Source organism: Melozone crissalis, unplaced genomic scaffold, assembly GCF_028551555.1.
Source record: "Melozone crissalis strain CALT ecotype California unplaced genomic scaffold, PUWL_Pcris_2 ptg000004l_1, whole genome shotgun sequence".
Classification (NCBI taxonomy): Eukaryota; Metazoa; Chordata; class Aves; order Passeriformes; family Passerellidae; genus Melozone; species Melozone crissalis.
This window is the reverse complement of record NW_026535782.1, coordinates 42,016,073-42,038,380: the sequence shown is the minus strand read 5'-3', so window position 1 is coordinate 42,038,380 and position 22,308 is coordinate 42,016,073. Positions and strand designations below refer to the sequence as shown.

Sequence of the window (22,308 nt, the reverse complement as noted above, 5' to 3'; positions counted from 1 at the left end):
GTCCCGCGTTTGTCCCCGCAATGTGCCGCGGGCGGCCGCGGCGGGGCGGGGGAAGGGGAGGCTGCGCGCTCCCGGCGCGGCGCGTCCCCGTGGGCGGGCGCGCGCGGCTCGTCGCCGCCGGGCTGCCAGGCACGGCTCGGCTCGGCGCGGCTCGGCGCAGCCCGGCTCGGCTCGGCGCAGCCCGGCACCGCCCGCCGAGCCCCCCGCCTGCCTCCCGCCCACCCCCGCGCCGCCATGGACGGGGGCGCCTTCGGAGCGGGGAAAGCCGGCGGCGCCTTCGACCCGCAGGCCTTCATCCGGCAGCCGCAGACCATCCTGCGGTTCGTCTCCTGGGTAAGGCCCCGCCGCCCCCGCGGGCAGCACCGACACCGGCACCGGCACCGGGGCGGGGGCGGCCCGCCGGGCTGCGGGGGGCGCGGGGCTCCCTCACGGGCGGGCGGCCGCCACCGACCCTGACCTTCCTGCACACCTGCATACACACTCACACACTTAAAACATTGAGCTGTATGTTGTATAGCATTATATGTTATTATATGTTATCATCATATGCGGTTATGTATTACATATTTATTATTATATGCTTTATATATGCATGTGTATGCGCATGTATCCACATCTATATATAATATACATGTGTCCATCAATATGTCTCCACACAGCCTAGGTCTGTACATAGAGATATGTACATATATGCTTCTACAGCGTTTATGGCTGTGCCTCTGTTTTAGATATGTTTGTAGGGTCTGTCTCTGAGTTTATATATATATATCTGTATGTATAAATGTCCAGGCATATCCACACGTATGCGTGCACATAGATGTACAGCTGTATGCACATATATCTGTGTGTGAGTATAGGCCCATATGGGGTGAGAGCAGGCTGGTTTGGGGTTTCTCCCGTGGGGAGGGACAGGGTGAGTCAGGTTGGACCATGACCCTGTCTCGGTCTCTGGTGCTTTCCAGGGTGGGCTGTCTTCTCTCACTCTTGCATGCCTGTGTGTTTATGGTGGATGCAGGGAGACGGCAGGATGTGGGGTGACAGGGGGAGCCCGGGAGGGGCGATGCTGCAGTCCTGGAATTGCCTCCCTGTGGGTCAGAGGGTGCTGGGCTCAGGCCGTGCTGGGGAGTTGAAGGGGCTGTGGGGGCTGGATGTTGCTCTGCCTTTTACCCCTATCCTCTCAGCCCCCCAACCTGCTTCCCTGTAGCGTTTTCCTCTCGGTGATTCCTGGAGAAGGGGGCAGGGGGAAAGAGGAGCCTAGCGGGGGTGTCACGGGAAGGTTTCTCCCTCTTCCCGTGACGCGGATCCATGGCTGCCCATGGGGCTGGCGCGTTTGTTCAAGAAGGTCATTGGGATTAAGGGAGCAGAGCTGCAGCAGCGAGCTGGCGGGGGAGAGATTGAGGTCTGAGCCGGGAGAGGAGAAGGGAGGGCAGGCAGAGCGCCGGGGAGACACATGCGCACGGGAGCTGCGAGGCAAAGCGGCAGGCTGGCTTTGGGAAATAAAATAAAATAAAATAAAATAAAATAAAATAAAATAAAATAAAATAAAAGCAGTGCCAGGTGCAATCAAGGAGGAAAAGGGAAGGTGGCCTGTGGCCTGGCTTGCTGGTGGTGGTGGAGAGGCAGCCCTTGCCTTCCCAACCGGGTGTGTGTGTGTGATATCTCCTCCGGGCGACTTGGAGGGTGGCTGGAGAGTGCCAGGACAGCTGAGGACTTGATTAATGCGGGCATTCTGTCTGTCTGTCCATCTGCCTGAGCTTGTTTACAGTACAGCACACCACACTGGCGGGGGGAGGCGAGGGGGTACGCGTGCCCCCCGCCCCTGGGAGGCTGGAGTGGAGCCAGCCTGTGTGCCCAGGGATGATGGACGTGATGTGACCTACAAAGGCTCTCCCGTTGCTAATCTCTGTGGCAGCATTTTATGTTTTCTCTATCTGCCTCTCAGTCTGGTGGGTTTTTTTCATCCAAGCACTGCAGGATTTTGGCTTCGATTTTGGCTTCCCAGAGGCGCCAGGTGAGGGAGAGAGAACAAGAAATACATTTGTTTTTTAATTAGGCACCTGATCTGCTTCAGAGTATGTCAGACACTGTTGGTTTGATTGCTGAGCTCATTTCTGTGCCCTGCAAGGTCTCCCCTGGCAAGAGGCACTTTCTAGAGAGCAGCATCTCCTTGGGACCCCACACTATTTCTCCTTGCCCATCTGACCTTGACAGAGGACAGGATGGGATTTACCCCAGGCACTTCACTTGGCCCTGGAAATTGAAGTTCTTTTGCAGAAGCTGGAGATGCTCCAGGTCAGCAGTTCAGCAAGGGAGGATGGCATGGCCATCATGGTGCAAGGCTATGCCTTCCTTCACCTGCTTTTCCACTGGCTTGGTCTTGTGTGTTGTCCTGAGCATCTCTCCTTTAACAAAGCAGGGAAACCAAAAGCTCACCCCAAATATTTAGTTGTAGTTTTGGCCTTTTCTTTAAACTTGAGACTAAGAAAACTCCCTGTGGGCAGCGAAACCCTCTCTCAGGCTGTCACAAGCATCAGACCCTTTATGGCTCCTTCCATAACTTGCGTGAGCTTTTCTGAAAAAAGACTAGTTTGTGGTTTTCTTCCCTTCTCACTTCCTCTGAGAGGGGGTTCCATGGTTCCAGTGGTCAGAGGTTTTCCATTGTAAATCTGTTTGGTATCTGTTTACTTTTGTGATCTTTTGCCCTTCAGTTTAAATGGTGCTTTTCCGTCCCTGGTGTTTTCCCCTGGGTATTTATAAACTGATTGCATCCATATTTAGACTTTGCAGTGCCAGGCTCTATGAACCAAACTCTTCTGGTGGCCAAGGGCTCTCCCTCCTCGTGGTCTCCCTGAGAATCCTTCCTTTCACATGCTTTTGCACACACTGAAAGTATTTTGCCTGCTATCTCCCGAGATCTCATTTGCCTTTATCCTGCTCATGGCATGAATGGTGCATTGTCCCTCCAGGGCAAGCTGGAGGCTCCTTTTGGCCTGTTTCACGTGATGAGCTTTCACTGAGCAGAAATTCTCATGATTGCTTCCTTAGGCAGTGACCTTGTGCTTGGGTCAGGCTGCCTTTTAGCAGACTTCATGATGGCACAGAGGTGCACATGACTTTTTACTAAGAGGCACCAAAACTGGCTCCTGCCCATGGAGTTTGCAGCCCAATTGAGGCAGCAGCAAATCTCCAAGGAGAACTGCAGGATCAGGAACAGATGGGATGACCAAAGATTATTTCTGTTGCTCCTTGCTGAAGAGGAGATAGGATAAATTTGACAAGCAGAATGCTAAACTGTGGAAAGAGTTTAGCAATTCTGGAACATCTGTCCACCACGACAGTGTTGTGAGGCAGCTCAGGTTTCATGGGTGCTTTGGAGGTCAGCAGGCACAGCACAGTGAGTGTCTCCCTCCAGAAAGGTTGCCTGGTGTGTGTGCAGGTGATAGTGGTGGCTCTGTGGGGTTCCTGTGTCAGGTTTGGATGTTAGGTGACCCAGAACCTGCAGCCATTGGTGCTACAGCTGGGGCTAGGGGCGTTGGGTGACCCACACCCAGCTGGGGCTCCACAGCTCCAGGATTCTTCTTGAAATGAAGCAGGCAAGTGTGAGCACATCCCTACATATTCCCACTGTGTCCTGGCCCACAGGGCAGCGCAGCAGTGCTCTCCACAGCCGGTGCAGGGGAGCTGGCTGGCTCCTCTGCAGCCCACAGGCGTTGGATATAGCGCTGGCGCCATAAATAAGTAAAATGCTAATTGAAACAGGTTGTTCCAGGTGCTCCTGCCTGCTTGGAAACCTGCTGGCTGGAGAAACTGAAGTGCTGCTTGATGTAAAAGCCTAACAAGGCAAAAGTAACTCAGTTTTTGGAAGCAGGCCCAGCTTGTTTTGACGTGGGCTTGAGTAAGAGTATTTCTAACCAGAGCTGCGCAGACAAAGCAGCCCGTTAAAACTTGTCACATAGGTTGAGGTGCCAAGTCCCCCTCTGACACCAAGGACACTGCCTCTCTGAAGGGAGGTTCAGTGAGGAGAGGCACTCAGTCTCCTTTTCCATCACTTGCTGCTGGTGCCACCATGTCCTCTGGCTGATAGGAGCATCCTATCAGGAACGTTTGAACTGGTACTGGAAGGGCTGTCCCCTGTGTCTCCAGGCACAGCACATCCCAAGCAGCTCCAGCTGAGCAGACAAGGCAGGTGAAGGACAGGAGCCACGTTCCTGGCTTCCCCATGAGAGGCTGGCACCTGAAAGCTGGAGGATGGGTGCTAGTCACAGCATGGCAGAGAGCCCCATCTCCTGTCTTGCCAGCAGGTCCCTGGCTTGCCACACTCATGCTTGGCTTACAACACCACTAGTCTCTTCCCAAGGACGTAGTAGGGGCTTGCAATGGCAGTTAAACTGAGCCTTAGAGCCTGGAGGCCTTGTTAGTCTAAAACCAGCTGCAGCTGGGCTCCCACCTTCCTTCTGTGCCCAGCTAATTTAGCTGAGATCTTGCCCCTGTTCCTGACCCCTGGCTCATGCTTTCTGCCTCTGCTCCTCCACTCCATTTTGCTGCAGCCCCCACGCTCCCTGGCTGTGTGCTTGTGAGGTAAAGTGGTGCAGATGAAAGGAACATGGAGGTTCAAAGCACGTGCTCTCAGTCAAGCCCTAGGGACAGTTCTTCATGGGGTGCCCTTGCCTAGGTCAGCTTCAAAAGGATTTTTGGGGTTTTGCTGTCATTAAGATTGAGTGAAAGGCTGTGTCAGGCTGTGTCACAAGATGAACAACAGATATGCACAGTTGCTCAGTGATTCAGGTTGGATACAGCAGGTTGTGTTGTTTCCAGCACAGCATTTCCAGGAAGGATCTTGGAGCAGAAGCAAATCTCTCATTAATGATATTTCCAGATAAAAATCTGAGAAGTACCAATAGGGACCAAAGACAGTCAGAAACATGAGCAAAAAATAACCATATGTAGTCTGCTGTTTGAAAACATGAGAGGCATACAGGGGAGAAGCACAGGAGCTGCGTGGTGATGGGACATGGCTAATGCAAATATTTGTGTGAAGCAAGGCAGCAGAGAGGGCCTGTGTGGCTGCAAGAGGAGCAGGCACTGCAGGTGGCACGGCGTGCAGTTCTCTGCCTATGCTGGCACAGCCACGCCATGGAGGGGGAGAGGTGGTGCTAGAAAGAAAACTGAGCTTTTCATCTGGGAAAAAGATGCAACTTCTAGGCAGCCACTTCACTGACCAGTGGCACAGCAATGTAGGAACCATCTAGAAAGTACAGAGGAACCTGGATACCAGCATGGACATGTGATTGTGGAGGGCTGTCACCAGCAGTGGTGGGACAGGAGATGCTGTTTAACCATGGGAACTGCATGAGACCTGAGCACAGGTCTGGTGGGAGGCAGAAGGGTTAATGGCCAGGCAGTCAGCTGCCAAACCATGTGTAAAAAAAAGGCTGGCTGGCCAGGAAAGTGTGTCCCAGATCCCATGGCAGGAATTAGGGATGCGGAGCCTTTCTCCCTTCAGTCACCTGCTCCGGCTCAGCCCTGGCTGGGAGCTGGTGCCACATGGCTGATGGCCAGGGAGGGTGAGCTGGGAGGGAAGTACTGGCACGGCCGTGCTTTTCCCCTGTCCCATGTTCAGGGAAATGGGGTCCAGGGAGACTGGCCTCCTCCAGCAGCTGCACAAGGCTCAGACTGTCGAGACTGTGGGCAGGAGTTGTTTGCTGCCTGCGTGGTGCTGGCTGGGGGGAATAAATAGAGGCCGCCTGTTCCCAAGCTGCCAGTCCCATGCATCTCAAAAGCTGCATGTGTTTTCTTCAAAATGAACTAAATACAAGTAGATTTAATGACAATAATAATAATTATTATATTCCATGTCTGTGCAGGGCACTCCAAAGCTTTCCAGAGACTCCATTTGCAAGTGGCTGAATGACAATGAAAGCCAGATCATCTCTGCCAGTTTATCATTTGCACCCTCTCCTGCTCTTGCTTTCTTTTTAAACAGATTCATTCCTGGTCATTACCAGATCAAACTCAGAAGAGGTTATGGCTTCGTTCTGCCGGAGGGGGATTTGATTTAAAGTCCCATGAGGAATATTATGTCATTAAACTATTTCCTCTCTATAACAGAATAAAAAAGGGGGTATGTGAGAGGGAGAGGCAGCACGCAGTGCGACAGAGGCTGTGACTGGAGGGCATTGCAGCGAGCCCGAGCAGGCAGCTCAGCAGAAACCCTCTTCAGCCTCATCCCAACCACAGCAATCATGGGGATCTTGGGGATGAAGGCAGGAAGGCAGCATGACAAAGTGCTGGGATGAGGTACAGGAAAATCCTAGTGCACTGCCAGAGGCTGGCCGTGCTTTGCATCCATCGCATGATGCTCAGGAGCATCTGATGCACGGCTGGGGATGGGCAGCATGGTGGAAAGCGCCTCACATGATGCTCAGGAGGTTTTGCCTGGCTTTCTGCAGGGTTGAGCCTGCAGTGGGGAGGGACTGGAGAGCCTCTCTTCTCATCTCTCACCTTTGCCTTTTGCAAAACCAGATCACCTAGTTTACCAAGGGAAAAAAAAAAGGTGTTTTATGACAAGAGGCAGAATTTTGCCTGGTTTGCACTTTTCTCACTGTAATGAACCCTTACATGCTTGTAAAGGCCAGCATGAGCCCCTTGAGAAACAAGGAGAGGAAAACTCTCAGCTTCTCTGCTCCCTGCAGTGCTAAGCATTAAGTTCATTTTGCTGCGTCTCTTGGCACATTGCTCTGCCTGTGTCAGCTTTGCAATGCACCTGGCTCTGGCTGCACTTGGTGTCCTCAAAACTCTTGGATGGAAACAGGAATCGAGGAAAATGATTGCAACAACCTATGTGGATGTGGTGTGTAAGGAGCAGTGAAGTGGAGCAAAGCCCAGTCCCAGCAGCAGGGCTGAGTTGGTCACATCTTTTCCACGTGCTCTTTTCTGTCCCTTTTTTTAGTGTAGCCAAATATATTATTGCTTATTAAATGAGTACCTCCAGACAGGCCACACACCTGCCCAATTGATGTTGTTCTTGGTGGCTTAAAGGAACCCTCTCAACCTAAAAATCTAGTTAGTTCAAGTCTGTTGACTGACTTAAGTAGCCTTGCTGAAGAAAGTACACAAAGTACACAAAACTGGGGATGGTTGGCTGGTTTTCATTACCAAGCATAGGAAAGTGGCCAGTGATCTCCCTCTGCAGAGTGGAAGGATGGGCTGCATTTGGGAGCTTGGGGAGACCTCCTGTTGGCCTGCAGACAAGCCACTTGTCTGCAGCTCACTGCTCAGTCAGGAGAAGACTTCTGCCATCTTCTCTTTACCTCCTCTTTGCAGTTGGATGTGGTTTTTGGGCCACTTTATCAATGGCTGTAGGCAAGGCTTTGTGCAGCGAGTGTCAAATGGGGGGAGAAGACACAAGCAGCAGTAACACAGAGCAGTAAGAGGCTTGTGCCAGTGCTGGTGGTCACTGGTGTTTCCTTACAAGTGCTGCAGATGTGCCAGGAACAGGAACATAAACACTTCATCCTTGAAACTTGGTGCTTTGTTTATCATCTAAGCAGTCATTCATTCTGCATCTGCTGCTTGGATCATCTTGCAGGGCATGGATTGTGAAATCAAGGAAATAAAATATATTTGCTCTTTCTAAGATGACTTGCCACATCAGTGAGCTTCCACCCAGCTGCTCCCTTACCAACAAGGAATAGCTGCCATGGATGAAGTGTGCAACTGCTTCTCCTAAAGGCTGCAAGATCTAAGCTCGTAACTATGATTTTTTTAGAAAATTGTTTGTCACAATAGTTTCCAGGTGTGGACATCATGGCAATGAAAGAGGTGATGTTGCTGGCAGCAGCAGCAGCAGCAGTTGGTTCTTTTGCTGTCCAGCTCTGCCTGGAATCTCTGGTTTGAGCCTGCCCATTCTTGCCCAGTGAGTGTAACCCAGCCCTGCTCAGCTCAAGGCTTCTGTGCACAGTGGGTCCTCACAGTGTTTTGCCACCAGGGTGGTGACAGGCTGGCAAAGGGAGCACGCCCTCTCTTTGCCCTCTCTGCAGGGCCAGGGAGTGGAGCATGGATCAGAGCTGATGCCAGTGGTGAGGAAAAACACAGAGAGAAGGAGACATCTTGTAAGCTTGTGTGCTTTGGTCCATAGAAAGCTTTCCTAAGGACAAAGAGTACTTTGGGATGGCTGTTTCAGGACAGAGAGGATAAGCATCCACAGTGTCTTATTCTGCTCACAAGTGAGAACATGCTTAGTGGAATCTCCCTAGGAAACTCCTAAGATCATCTGAGACCAGATGCTTGTCTGTAAATCATACCTTGGGCACCTCCAGGCTGTGAAACAGGTTTCTCTTCATAGGAGAGAAGTCTGGCATCTTGGCTGTCCTCAGGTGGAGAAAGGAAGTTAGAAATGCCACCTCTGCTTGAAAATTAGGGAGAGGCACAGCTCTAGTCTTGTGACTCTGAGCTGTGCCTTTATGATGTGCCAGCATAAAAAGATATGAAAGAGCAAATGCAAAAAGAAATTATTCTGTCCAGCCCAGCAGCAAACCCAAAGCAGAGAGGAGATGTGTATCAGGATGTGTCTCTGGGGAGAGACCATTGCAAAAGTTCATTCATCCCAAATGAGTAAGCAGAGACTCACAATAAATCTCATTGCAAGGGTTTGTCTGACTCAGGGAATCAACATTTTACTAGTTTTGAGTCCTAAACCAAAACTGAACGCCAGACTATGCTACTTTAGAGGCTGTTCCTCACCTTCCAAAGAGAAGATAGGCTTTCTGTCTAATGCTACAGAGAACAGGGCACCCACTTTGTAAGCTCAGTATATGGAGGTTGGTACTTCAGGTGCCAGCATCAGTGCTGGTCACAGCCTCACATTGGGATGTCACTTCAGGAGTCTGTCAGCTCTCCCTTGGGTCAGAGGAGCAGGGTGTTATATTCAATGACCCTAAGCAGACCTGCCAGCCCAGCCTGTTGTGAAGGTGTGTGAGACATCCCACTGAAAGAGCCTGGCTGTAATTTTCTGCAGTTCTGCTGCTTTCCAAACCATTCAGGCTGAAATTTTGAGGACTAAATCTTTGCTTCTAACAGAAGAGGTTCTTATTTAATTTTCACGGGCAATTTCTGCAAAATATGATCAATCTTGATTTGCAAGAAGAAGGAGGAGGAGGAGGAGGAAAAATCGGTTATTTTACTTCTAAACTTAAAAAGCTCTTATGATTTTCAGAGAACCCATATAGCTCCTACGCTTAGGAACACCAGCTTCCAGCTTTTTTTAGATTGCTCTAGTGTGCTATACCCAATTTCAACAACCCAAGTGTGACCCAATTATGAGACTTGAGGTGAAAAAATAATATTGGTGTCAGCGGATATTTGTTGGAGTTTTGCAGGTGAAATGTGGTTGATGTTGAGTGTCTGCCCAAGGGCTGTTGGGGGACTCTGGGTAAGGCTTTTCCTCTGGATCTTGATGCCCCAGGCCAAGCAGCAGAGGTCTGTGCTTTGGATCTTGGGTATCCAACCTCACTGATAATAGGTGGTGTATTGGGTTGGCATTAATCAAACATTTTCCCTGCACTCACAAAGCTGCTTTTCTGGGTTGTCTTCTGGTGCTTGGTTGGGTCAAGTGGAACTGGAGTCCTGACCAGGCAAACACTCAGACTTAGCTCCACTTCCTGCAGGAGACTTGGCCTCATCTTCTTGTGTGCTGCTTCTCCCTGGGGATGGGAGGGTGGTTTCAAAGGTGCCAAGTCTTGTTGTGCAGACATCTCCCAGCGTACCCTGGTGATGTCCTAGTGCACTTCATATGTAATTTCATCCCATGCTTGAGGTCCCATTCCCATTTCTCTGAGGCTCTTCTTGCAGGCAGCATCCAGTCAGCTGTTCGTAGTGAGGGTCTCCAGATGTCCTGAAGGAAAAATCTGTACATGCTGCCTTAATATTCCCCTCTTTCTTCTGTGGGGAAGCTGTTTATTTGAGATGCAAGGTGCAGGACTGGGGCTGCTGTAAATAGCTCTGTGCTTTGGTGAACCTGCTGTGTCAAAGAGGGACAGCCTTGCGGCAGGCGACGAAGGCTAAGCCCATGAGCAAAGATTAGACCAGCAACTGTGGATTAGGGCATTTCTACCTGGACTCATCCTTAATTCTGCCTGATTTAAAATAACATGCAGTGGCAGTGGTGGTGACAGGTAGGGAGGACTCAAAGTGGCCCTTACAAGTGGACCTGGAGTAGGGATGTTTGGCCCCTGAAATCTATGGGGAAGGTTGGAGTGTGTTGGCATATGGGTGAGTGGACAGGATAGGTGGTGTCCTGGCTGATGGAAAACTGGTGGAGAGAGGTGGGTAATGTGGGGAAATGGGGAGAATGGAAGCCCAGCAGAATGGAGCTGCAGAGCAAGCAGGGCTGTGGATTGTGGGAGGGTGGATGGGGTAAAGAGCGTAGTAGCTTGATAGATAAAATCAGTGAACAGATGCATGGTAGAAACAATTAATCTCTTGAAGAGAAAGGAGTGAGTGGGAGAGTAAGTGCAAACTAAGAGGATTTCCACTACTTGAAGCCATTGTATGCAGGCACCCACACCAAAACCATATCCCAATTTACATTCCATGTCACCTCCCTGTGTGTCTGTGGGAAGCCACCCTTATTCCAGACTGCAACTGCTTTGCATTGCTTTAGGTCATATGGATAAAAGGATTCAATCTAAAAATGTCCTATTATAAGTTAATCCTCAGGAATAAAATGAGACCATGTTCCCAGTAAATTCCCTGTGGCTCCAACCCAGGCAAGGCAGCCGGGCAGGAGCTCAGTAGAGCAGAAAGGTGCTGGTGAAGGGTGTCTGTCCCCTGCAGAGCTCTGCTCCTTTCTGCTGGTGCAGAGAGATGGGGCTTGCCCTGATGTGTCTCCGGCCTCCCTCCCCCCAGGTGTTCTCCATCGTGGTGTTCGGCTCCATTGTCAATGAAGGGTACGTGAACCGCGTGGATGAGGTGGAAGAGCACTGCATCTTCAACCGCAATCCCAATGCCTGCAACTATGGCATTACCGTGGGTGTCCTCGCCTTCCTCAGCTGCCTTCTTTACCTGGCCCTGGATGCCTACTTCCCGCAGATCAGCAGCGTCAAGGACCGCAAGAAGGCAGTGCTCTCGGACATCGGCGTCTCGGGTGAGCTTCCCGGCCCTTTGGGCTGCTGGCTTGTTCCAGCTGTCAGCAAACTGCTCAGTGTCAGGCTCTCCATGGAGTATGGCAGAGGGACCTGGAATGGAGTGAGGGCAGGAGCAGGTGAAGCCCCTGGATTTGCTAAGGACTTGGAGCTTGCAAGTTCTTTCCCAGTTAGCCCCTTGCCTGGCAATCCTATCTACAGCTGACAAGAGAAGGGGAGGGGTTGTGCCCTGTTTTACTGTTGCTTTGGACTGCCCGTTTCCCTCACTGCCAGGTGTCTGCCTGTGCTTGGCAGAGGGTGAGTACCTCCTACCTTCACCCTTTCCTGGGGGGCACAGCATGTTAGTGATCTTTCAGCACCTTTCCTTGATGTGAGTCCCTGAGCTGTTCTGTCCTGAGCACAAGCTGGTCTCCATGTAACTGCAGACCAGCTGCTTCCCACTCTTTTGCAGTTCCTGTGGAAGAAATTGCTCTTTGCTTGTCCTTGCAGGACAGGATTGTGAAGCAGTGGCTGTTTCATAGAGCCCAGGTGATTGCTCTAGTACTGGAAGCCCTTCAGGCTCCCTCCCAAGGCCAAATGCAAGTCCTATGATCAATCCAAACACAAGCAAATGCACTCTCCTGAGGTGCTCTCTGCAGACACCTCCTGGTCACCTTGACAGTTTGCTGTCAGGGAGCCTGCCAGCTCTCTTGGGCTCAGTCTGGCTGAGCAGTCAGTTTTGCCCAGTCTGCAACACAGTGGTGGGTCTCAGAGGGTTGGAATTTCCAGAGAAATGTAATATGTGTATGTTATGCTCACACATATCTTCTTGTTGTCTTTGTCCTTCCCTTTGGCACGCCGGTGGTGGTCCATCCCAGCCTTTTGGGCATTCCTCTGGTTCGTTGGCTTCTGCTTTCTGACCAACCAGTGGCAAGCTTCGAAACCAGAGGACAACCCACTGAATGAGGGAGGGGATGCAGCCCGAGCCGCCATCACGTTCTCGTTCTTCTCCATCTTTACCTGGGTGAGTAGAGTAGCCATGACATGGGATCAAATGTCCTCTGTGCTCTATTGTCTTGGGAGGAATGAAAGCAGACTGGCTAAGAGTGGGGCCCCTGGGATCTCAGTTCACATGGCTTCTGAGAAGGAAGTGCAGGAGAGGAGGTGGTTGAGAAATAAACTTGGGACTCGAAAACTTGCATGGAAAAAGGTTTTAGAGCACTAATAAGCACAGTGAGCAAGAGAGTTTCATATCCCTGTAAGGAGCATTCTCAACAGACCTTTAATATGACCTTGGACAAGCCAGCTCCCCAACCACCATTGTCATAGAATCATACAGTAATTTGGGTTGGAAGGGACTTTTAAAGGGCCATCTAGTCCAACTCCCCTGCAAAGAGCAGGGACATGTTCAACGAGCTCAGGTGGCTCAGAGCCCAGTTCAATCTGACTTTGAATGTTTGCAGGGATGGGGCATCCACCACCTCTCTGGACAACCTGTTTCTGTTTTCTCTGTGTGTCAGAGGGCTTCAACAGCATTTTCACCTTACAGACACTAAACAGAGAAGGGAGCTGCAGGCCAGGGGTTGCATCCATCTCCCTCCCACCTTTGCTCCCATCATGCAAGATGTCATCATTGTTCTTCTGGATTCTGCACCTACCACTGGAGTGCCACCTCACTGGGTCACCTTTTAGGAAGGTGATAGTGCTGTCTTCAGTGCCCTTTCCTCAGCAGTTCTTTATTGCCAGTTTCCTGGAAAAACTGTTGGGTGAAATATAAATATCTCTGATGACTTCCTCCTGCCTCGGAGTGCACCAAGCACAAGTGATTTTTTTCTGAAGTGACAGGATAATGCCAAGCAGGAAAGCATTTTACCCTTGTCTCCATGCATAAGCCCTTGTGGCTTTATCTTCTCCTCTTCCTACAGGTTCTGATGTTGGGCAGGGGCCAGATAGGAAAGGTGCCATAAAACCAAGGAGCTGTCAAAGAGGAAGGGGGGCTGCTAAGGGTTGTGCTGTCAGCACCCTCGCCACAGTGACACCGGGCAGGATTGAGGGACAGCAGTGTGTGTTCCCTTCATGGGCTGTGTCCTGCACTCGAGAGCTGCCAAAAGCTCCTTGCAAGCTCCAGCAGAAAGTGAGACAAGCAGCAGGGTTTTTGCAAGGGGTCCCTCAGGACACTTTTGGAGGTGCCATCACCTGCAGTGATCCTCTCCCATGCACAGGCTTGCAAGTGGCCAAAATGGCATCCTCTTCCCCTGATTCCTCAGGGGGCTTTTTATTTCAGTCAAACACTCTGGTTTGCTCTACCTTACTGATTCTCCTTCCCACAACCCTCTCTCTCCTCACAGGGCTGCCTCGCATTTCTGGCTTTCCGGAGACTCGGAGACATTAATTTTCAGGAGGAATACAATACCCTGTTCCCTAACTCCCCATCCTTGCTGCCTTAGTTCCCCTTGCTGATGGGAGAATTTGGGGGAAGGGGTGGAGGGATGCAGCTGGAGGAGGTCACTGAGCAGAGCTGGTTCCAATGCCCTGACTATGAGTGTGTGCTCACTGCAGGGCATGGGATGGGAAGATATGGGCCATTGAATTGGAGTGGGGTTGTCCATTAAACGGGGGATCTCCCTCTGGAGAGTTGGAACTGGCAATTTCTTCTCCTCTTCTGCTCCCTTCTCTCCCTCACCCATACCCTAACTAATGCTGTGTAACACCACTGTGCCTTTTTTTGATGACTGCTCAGACCTAATACTTCAGCCAGAGATGCCCTCTACCCCTACTATTTTATCTCTTCCATTTCTTCCCAGACCTCATTCCACAAAAACCTCTCCCCCGTCACTTGCTAGACTCCTCACCTCTCTCAGGGATGCTCTGGGACAATGAGCCATGCCTGCTGAACCCCGTGCCCAGGCCCCTGCAGTCGTCCAAAAGGTGCTTGAGGCAGGAGACAGCAGTTTGCTTGCTAACTGTCCCCTGGTCTGGGAAGCAGCTGCCTTGCTTCCTGCTGCTCCTTCCCAAGGTCTGTGCTACACCTTGCAGATGTTGACTGGTGAAGGTGTTTCAGGGGGTGACCTCTACCTCAGTACATTGTGTCAAACCCTACTCTCCTCACTGGCCTTTACAAGTCAAATGGCCTCGTGGACGCAGCCCAGCAGCCAAGCCCTCTGGTGTTGCCAAGGCAGATTGCCTTCCCACAGCCAGGAGGGGCTGACTGGGATAACCAGTGCCAACTGAGCCTCTGCCACCTGTGCAACGTTGGTGAAACCCCACTGGCAGACAGGAGGTGCCCTGAACATCCCAGAGAAAGCAGGGAGCCTTGGCAGGCTGCACACAGCCAGCTGGTCTCGCAGCCGTCCCTGCTCTCTCTCCTTGTGGGCTCGTGCTTTCTGTGGGGGAGCGTGGACTTCCACCCTCGTGGGGCGTTTCACCGGCGCTCTGCCAGGCGGGCCTCGCGCACTAATCCGTAACCACTACTAACCCACTTTTGTTTGTTTCTCTTTTTCGGTACGTTCTTCCTCTTTTTCCTCTTCCCTCTCTGCTTCCCATGTCTTCCCTGCACCTCCTCCCTTAAAGGTGGGCCAGGCGTTCCTGGCGTATCAGCGTTTCCAGCTGGGTGCCGATTCGGCCCTCTTCTCCCAGGACTACATGGACCCAAGCCAGGACTCCGGCATGCCTTATGCTCCCTACACCAACGAGGAGGATGCTCCAGATGCGGTGGGGACGTACCAGCAGCCCCCTCCAGCAGATGCTTTCGACACCGAGACACAGGGGTACCAAACGCAGAACTACTGAGCCACCGACGCCCCTCTCCCTTCCCCTTTCCCTTCTGCCCCCGTTCCCACTGCCGGCAGAAAGCCGAGGCACAAACAAGACACGTGCATAGTGGTACAAGAGGTGGCTCTCAGCTATGCTCCAGCCTTCTGGGTCATCTGTTTTTATTTATTGTTTTTAAAAAAGGCAAAAAAAAAAAAAGGAAAAAAAGGTTTCCCCATCACCTATTCCTTCTCCTCTCCCACCAAGCTACCTGCCAGAACCAAATTCTTACAAAATCTGCATTTTGAAAGGAAAGTCCCTCCTTTCCTTCTCTCCCTCTGCCTTGTTACAGAGGGCAGAGTCTGTCTTGTGAGCAGGAGAGGAGCTATGGCACTGGCAGGGCAGGGGAAAGGGTGTTGGAGGCAGAACAGAAGAAATGGGAGGGACCGGGGACCTTCCTGGAAGAGATGGTATTGCTAAAGGCTGGAGTAGATGTGGGAGCATCCACATTGGTTTGGAGCACCTGGTGGCTCAGGGAGGAGAATGGTGTTGGAGTCAGCATTCAGGAGTGTGAGGAGGGGCCTGGAGGACAGAAGGAACAGCATTGTCCATGGAAAGACAAGGGAGCTTTTCCCCGCCACATGCTAGTGAGGGAGGGGTCCTTTATTTTTAGAGGGTTTGGGAGAAGTGGTATTGGAGAGGAGGAGAGTACAAGAAGAAAAAATGGGAAGGGAAAAAGGAAGATTTGCAGGTACAATCAGAAATCACAGGCACGTCTGTAGGGTCCAGCAAGAGACTGAGCAGAGCAGAGGGGTGGTGCCCTGCGATTCAGTCCTTCCTCAGCCCCCTTGGATTGAGGTGGAGGTGATTCCCCTCGGCTGTACATCCTGCTAGTCACTGCTCTTCCCAGACCGGTGTTTGATGAGGCAGGAGGGGAGCCATGGCCAGCCTCTGGGCCCAGACACTGTGCCTGTGGGAGGAAGGATGGAGGAGCTGGGCCTTCTAGAAGAGGGTCTTCAATCCAGCCAGGCTGGTTTGAGGGGGAGAGGGGAGCTTTGTCATTTCACCCAGACCAGGAGGAAAAGAAAGACAGTTTTGCTCCTCAGGTCCTGCTGAACCTTCCTCTGTTCCTCTGTTCCTTTAGAATAGTGCAAAGCCTCTTGCTCACACCATCTTTGTAGCACGCAGGAATGGAGGAGGACCCCACTTAGGAAGAAATACCGCTGCTGGGATAGCCAGCATGTGTCTGGCTCTTGCACAGGAGCGCAGCCAAGTGGGAAGGGTCCTGCCCTGTACGGCTGCGCTTTGCCTCCCACTCAGTTAGGGAAGAGGTCTTGGTGTGCAGAGAATTGGTTGGGGCCAGATTGAGCTGTCTGAAAACTGGTCTTTCTGTACTTGCCACAGACCATACCTTAGTACTCTTCTGCAGCATCTCGGATTCTGGCTGACTCTAAAGCCTCGCCTAGGTGGCAGCAGTGGCTGTTAGATAGAGCTCTTATGGGTGTCATTCCACACTCCTCATGACTGTGCTCCAAGTAAAGATACAACTGTGGAAGCCCACTCTTTGTTCCAAGTTAGAAGTTAGGTCTGTGCGTGAAGACAGATTCTAGGTTTCCTCTAAATGGAAATAATTCAGCAATAGCTACCGAGACAATTCTCCTGGGCGCAGACATCTCTCAGAGCACAAGAAGCAGACTTTATCTTGCAGAAGTGAGAAGCTCCATCCCCCAGGCAGCCACCCTGCTTGATGCAACACTGGTCCCAGTAGCAGAGATCAGGAGCAGATCCAAAATCTGTCAGTGCCTGCACTGCACATCCAGCCTATTCCTCATAGCCCCCTTAGGAGTAGGGAGAATGGGACACAGGCCTGGGCTGTGGTTGTGTGAATATCTTATCTGGAGGACACCAAGGTTCCCAGTCCTTCCCTCCTCCCAGTGCCCCACAATGATAAGGAAGGGGCAGAAACTGTAGAGCAGCAGGGGGAAGTGGAGCAGTGTTCTCCACTGTATATACAGGCACCGTTTCTCCCTGTTCCTTCCAGCACATTTGTGCTGCTCGTGGCTGTCCCCATGGCTTGTTCTCCCCAGGCTTGGCCCGTCTCACTGGTTGTTACCCACTGGTGAGGACAGGAGAGGGGATCAGGTGGCCCTAAGGACACAGCAGGAATGACTGGGCACAGGCACACATCCCTTGCTCTCTGCCTAGGAGTGAATGCAATACTGTAAATAAAAGGGGTGCCTTTTGGAAGGAAGCCCCTCGAGCTTCATTTTCTGTGGGCTCAGCCTAATATTTAGGCTTGGGACGGGTTTACTTTATTGAGAGAGGTTTGTTGTGACTGGATGTGAGGGGAGCACCCTCCTGTTTGTTTCCCACCAGGGAAGAAGAATTGAATGATGAGGTGGAGGAGGAGAGAAGTTAGTTGTACTCACCTAGATTCATCTGTGTCATCCTTCATGCTTTCCTTTGGGGTGTGGGGAGGGAACCGAGAGGAGGTGGAGGCTATAAGGAACCATCCCTCAGCACAAAAATATGTTGTACCTTTTGGGAGGCCCCTCCTCTGTGAGTGACTAGGCACATAAGGAGAGGTACAGGCAGTATGTGGGGGATCTACCTGGGGCTCTGTTTTGGGGTGTGGTGAAGGAGCATCTTGCATGCCCCTTCTCCCATCAGAGTTATGTAGGTGGCTAAACGCCATTTGGGGCTGACTAATGAGCAAGCTTTACTTTACCCTCTTGGGCTTGCTTCCCTCATGTAACCAGCTGATGGCTCAGGTGGGCTTGAGGCAGGAATGAGCCTCCCCCTCAGAACCAGCACTTCAGTGGGACATGAGCCAAGTGACTTCATCTTGGGTGACTTCCCATCTCTCTGTTGTTCTCCTTGCTTTGTGTCATAAGAAAAGCATTGATGTGACTCTACAGCAGTAGATACTCAGACAGGTTCTTGCTTTTGCTCATGGGAGAAGACATACTCTGCTTGGGTTCGTGTGCTTTCAGCCTTTGCAGTGGAGGGTTGGTGGTAGCAGACCTGGCAGTGGGACTCTGCTTGTTTGCACGTAGCCCTGTAAAATGCAAAATGCAATTTCCAGTGGCATTTGGCTGGTTCTGTAGCTGATGAGACATACAGACCTACCCAAAGGGCTGGTTATCTTATCTTAGGTGCTTCTGATAAGGTGCTGCCTATTTCTGGTGATCATAGGCAAGACCTGAGCAGCTGACTGGAACATGTCCCTTTTACATTCTAAGTGTGGGTGAGATCAGCCCTGCTCCAGAGATTAGGAGATCAGAGGGAAGGCTGTATAAGCAAAATGATAAGGCAGCTTTCTTCCCCCTCTGCCATTTGTCCTGATTACAGGGATTAAACATCCCTTGTTGGGAGCAATGGCCCCTTAATGTCTTCTTATTTTATGAAGCACCCAAGTAAGGGACTCTTTTGTGGAAGCAGAGGCTGTGAAGGGCAAAGAGATGATGAAATGTTGCCCCAGTTCTGTCTGTGCATTCAGCCTCCTGATGTGTCCCCATCCCTGGATCACCCATGTCCCCGCCACCCTGTTCATCACCTCATCACACGCCCTTCCTCTCTGCATTATTCCTGGCAGTTCCCACAGGGGAGGAGGTGTCTTTGTCCCTGTACCCTTGCAAGCACTGGGGAGGACCCAGGAAGGCAGCATTGCAGGGTGATTCCCACAGGAGTCTCAGCTCCCATCCCCAGAGCAGGTACAAGGTAAGGAACCCAGTGAGGCCACCTCATGCAGCAAGTTCGAACCATCCATCCAGACAACTCCCTGCTGCCTGTGTGGCATTTGTAACACCACCTGGGCTGCCCTGCCCCTTCCCCTGCCACATTACTGCCTGTGTATAGTATATATATTATATATATATATTTAAAGAGATGTATAATATAAAGCTATACATATATACGTATACCCGATGACTCATGGATGGCCTGCCGCATACAGGATCCTCTGAGTGGTCTTGTCTAAGCCCAAGTGTCCCTTCAGCCCTCCTCCTCCTCCTCCTCCTCCGCCTCCTCCTCCTCCTCCTCCTCCTCCTGCCCCTGCCCCCGTCCCTTCCAAAATTCAACTACAGCGAACCCCGCCACCTCGGCACCTGTGTTTACAATGTCCTATATATTTGTGGTTAACAAAGTGAAGGTGGTAACTACTGGTGTCTCAATAAAGTTATGACGTTCAAAATAACCATACTATATGGAAAAAAAATGGTCTGGATTTTCTTCTTTGGGGAGGGATGGCTTTTTTAGCTTGGTTGGCTGCAAGAGCATTGGCTCCTGTGCTCCTGCATGGCCAAGCTGGCAAGCTTAGTGACAATCAGTGGCTTGGATGGAGGAAAGAAACCTAAAGAGCTGCCCTTATTAAGGTGTTTTGATGGAAGTTAATGGTTGTATGTTTTACTTGGCCTAAGTTTCAAATCACACACACCATCAAGTGTCTCTCACCTAATCAGTAGGAAAACTTGAGGAACCTGACATGCCATGTTAGAAGTGGACTCTCACTGTGAAAAGGATGTGGCAATAGGAGGTGTGGATGGGGGACTTACAGGAATATAGGATACAAATCCATATGGAAAGAAACACCTTCTATTTCCACACCCAGGGAAGCAGAAGTGTTTAGTCCTTTAATGTGTCTTTAGTCATCTATGTGTGACCATTGCTCAGGTGTCTGGTGTACTGCAGGTGTTCAAAACATAATCAAATCCTGGGAAATGAGCTCTCAGGACCATTGTCCACAGTGGGTGTCAGTGGTTGGCAGCCCATCACTAAGAAAGATCTTGTTCAATAGGCTTTGCAATAAAAATGAAATTCAAAATCCCATCCTGTGCTGATGCTTAGCTAAAGCTTCCCTCTCATCCCCTTTTAATGAGTCTGTCACCCAAGTACCTGAGTATCACATTTCCCAACCTTTGTAGGGTTTGAGGACAGTAAACAGAGGCACATGATGGTGAGCAGGCTCCAGCCAGTCCCCCAAACTGTCTCCCCTCTTGGGGCCCCTACTGAGCACACACTGCAGCTGCACATCAGATTATGTGCAAAAGTGTTGGTGGACCAACCCATCTGTTTCATGATTAATCTTTGTTTGGACAAAGACCCTTCCTACCTACAGTCACAGCTTTTGGGGTGGATATTTTGTGGAGATACGAAGCCCACAGAAAGGCAAATATCTGTGTTGGCAGCAGGTGGTGTTAAGAACTGGTGAGACAAGATGTTGCCAAAAGCAAGCATTTCAGATGAGTAGGACTCCAACATTACTAGTTTGTTTGTGTTTTCTAATCATTTGAAATATCTTTAGTTTTGCTCTCTGGTATTTCACATGCTTATGAGTCATGTTTTGAAGCTTCTCCCTGCAGCCATGACATCTAGAAACAATTCTGTTATAAAGTTGTTTTCTTTTTTTTTTTAAAGTTCACATAATCCCAGGACTCAAGGAGATGAACCTCTGGTTAGTGTATCAAGGAGATCAATAAAATGATATGAAACAACCCATTTCCCTCCCTCATAAATCCATCTGCTCTAAAACAGTACAAACTCTGTTTTGCAGAGTTGTTTGACTCTCTCTTGGGGGGATCAGTACACTCTCATCATTCCCTCTTTCTCTGGCAGTAGCTCTCCCCATTGGCTCTCCAACTCTCACAGAGGGTGCTGGGGGAAGGAATCTGTTGTTTCCAGCTTTCCTTCCCTAACACTTGTTCTTTTTATTGCCCCATCTTATTTCTCTGCCCTTCCAGCATGCCTGGAAACAGTGGCCTGCAGAGAAACGACGAGTATTAGGGCACCTGTACCTGTGGGAAGCCTCAGGATGAAGCTGGTAAAGGCAGATGAGGTGACCTTGGGGTGGAGCTGTGTGAGGCCTCACAACGCCACCCCCCACCATCCCTTTCTGTCTGCCATGGGAGCAGAGCGAGTGTGGCAAGCTGGCTCTGGCAGAGAGACCCTTCCTTCTTCCCTTGTCACCTCCTGCAAGCTTTGCCAAAAATCATGGCTTTCCTTTCCAGCCCCAGCCTCTGTTAGCATCAAAACAGGAAAAAAATCTCCCTAAACATATCTCACACATCATCAGTAGAGGGAAACACGATGTGATGGCTTCTGCCAGCAATCTGGGAAATGCTTCCCAGTTCCTGAGCACCTAGAAGAGCATGTGCAGGGGCTGCCGCCAGCTCCCTGCTCCCCGTGGCACGTTCATCGGTCATGCTGTTCATCTTTCATCCAGCAGTGACCATGTTTCTTCCTTTCCTGCAGAGAAAGCTTCCACAAAATCAGGAAGGCAGCAGTACAACTTGGAACCAGGAATACTGTGTATAATCTCTAGCACTGGGGACAGAGAAAATGGGCGAGTAATCACAAAAAGAGAGAGAGAGGGAGGGAGGAATGAGAAATGTGGGAATTCAACACGAGAAGGGGAGCTGTATATCTGGTAATCACTGAATCATATAATTCATTTACTTTTGCATGAATGGTGAGGTTCAGTGACCAATATCCTGCATTCCTGAGGAGATCTTGGCTGCATGGGAATACGGCACAGCAATTTCTGAGAGGGTAAGAAACATAAACAGAGGTTAAAATAAGTTTGATCAATACAACCAACAGAAACTCGATGCGCTATTTCATCTTCCAAGTGCTGCATAAAGCTTTCAATGAGCAGACATTAATGGAGCAGCTCACAAGCTTCTGTAGCACTTTCCTTTGGAGGACTGAAATGCTGGACAAACATGCATTTAATGCTGCAAATGGCCTCGTTTGCTAAACCCTACTATCCACATTTTTTCCAGGTCAAGTAGTTAATTGACTGACTCAAGGTTAGGGCAGAAGCTCAGTGACAGAACCACAGGAGTATCCAGGCAGAATCTGGCACAAGTATTTTCACCAAGAAAAAAATGCTTTGCACCAGGTCTGCATTCCAGCACAAACTGGCAGAAAAAAGATAAACCCAAATGACAAAGATTAGTGACTACGAGCTGAAGCCAGATATTTAAATTAGGAACAGGGCACATTTTGAACTGCAAGAGGTGACAAACCGTTGTACAAACAAGGAAAGTGGCAGATTTTCTATCTTGTATCTTTAAGAAAGTTGTTTTGCTCTCTCATTGAGTTCACATTCTGCCTTATCACACTCTCACACAGACTCTGCTCTTGTTAGTTTCAAAAGGACTCACTTATGGATAGAAGAAGACAGAAATGACTCTTAAATTCCCAGCCCTGCAATGCAATACATGCTGACAGTCTCTAGGCACACCCAAAGCCTTGCTGATCTCAGTGTCGCTCTGAGCAAGGATGGAGTCTGACTGTGCTCATCAAGGTGCATGACTGCAACCTTCAGTGGCATTAAATAACCATAAGCTGCTGCTGCAATGCTGAAAAAGTGTCATCCTGTTTTAAAGCAAAGGCACTTGCCTGCAGCTTTTTAATGACATGGACAATGCTGTGCTAT

At 50.4% G+C, this 22,308-nt stretch overlaps 1 protein-coding gene across 2 annotated transcripts; it reads left to right on the top strand.

Moving 5' to 3' along the window:
• Positions 1–181: 181 nt before the first annotated feature.
• Positions 182–19,073, top strand: SYNGR1 (synaptogyrin 1). Of its 2 annotated transcripts, none has more exons than XM_054271534.1 (4): positions 182–333; positions 10,906–11,143; positions 11,999–12,144; positions 13,469–14,684. In XM_054271534.1, the coding sequence occupies exons 1-4, from the start codon at positions 235–237 to the stop codon at positions 13,565–13,567; spliced, it is 582 nt and encodes a 193-aa protein (XP_054127509.1). In that variant the 5' UTR covers positions 182–234; the 3' UTR covers positions 13,568–14,684. The 2 variants fall into 2 exon arrangements, with proteins under 2 accessions (XP_054127509.1, XP_054127499.1); XM_054271524.1 differs by lacking the exon at positions 13,469–14,684 and adding an exon at positions 14,691–19,073 and having other exon boundaries at positions 187–333.
• The last annotated feature ends 3,235 nt before the right edge of the window (positions 19,074–22,308 follow it).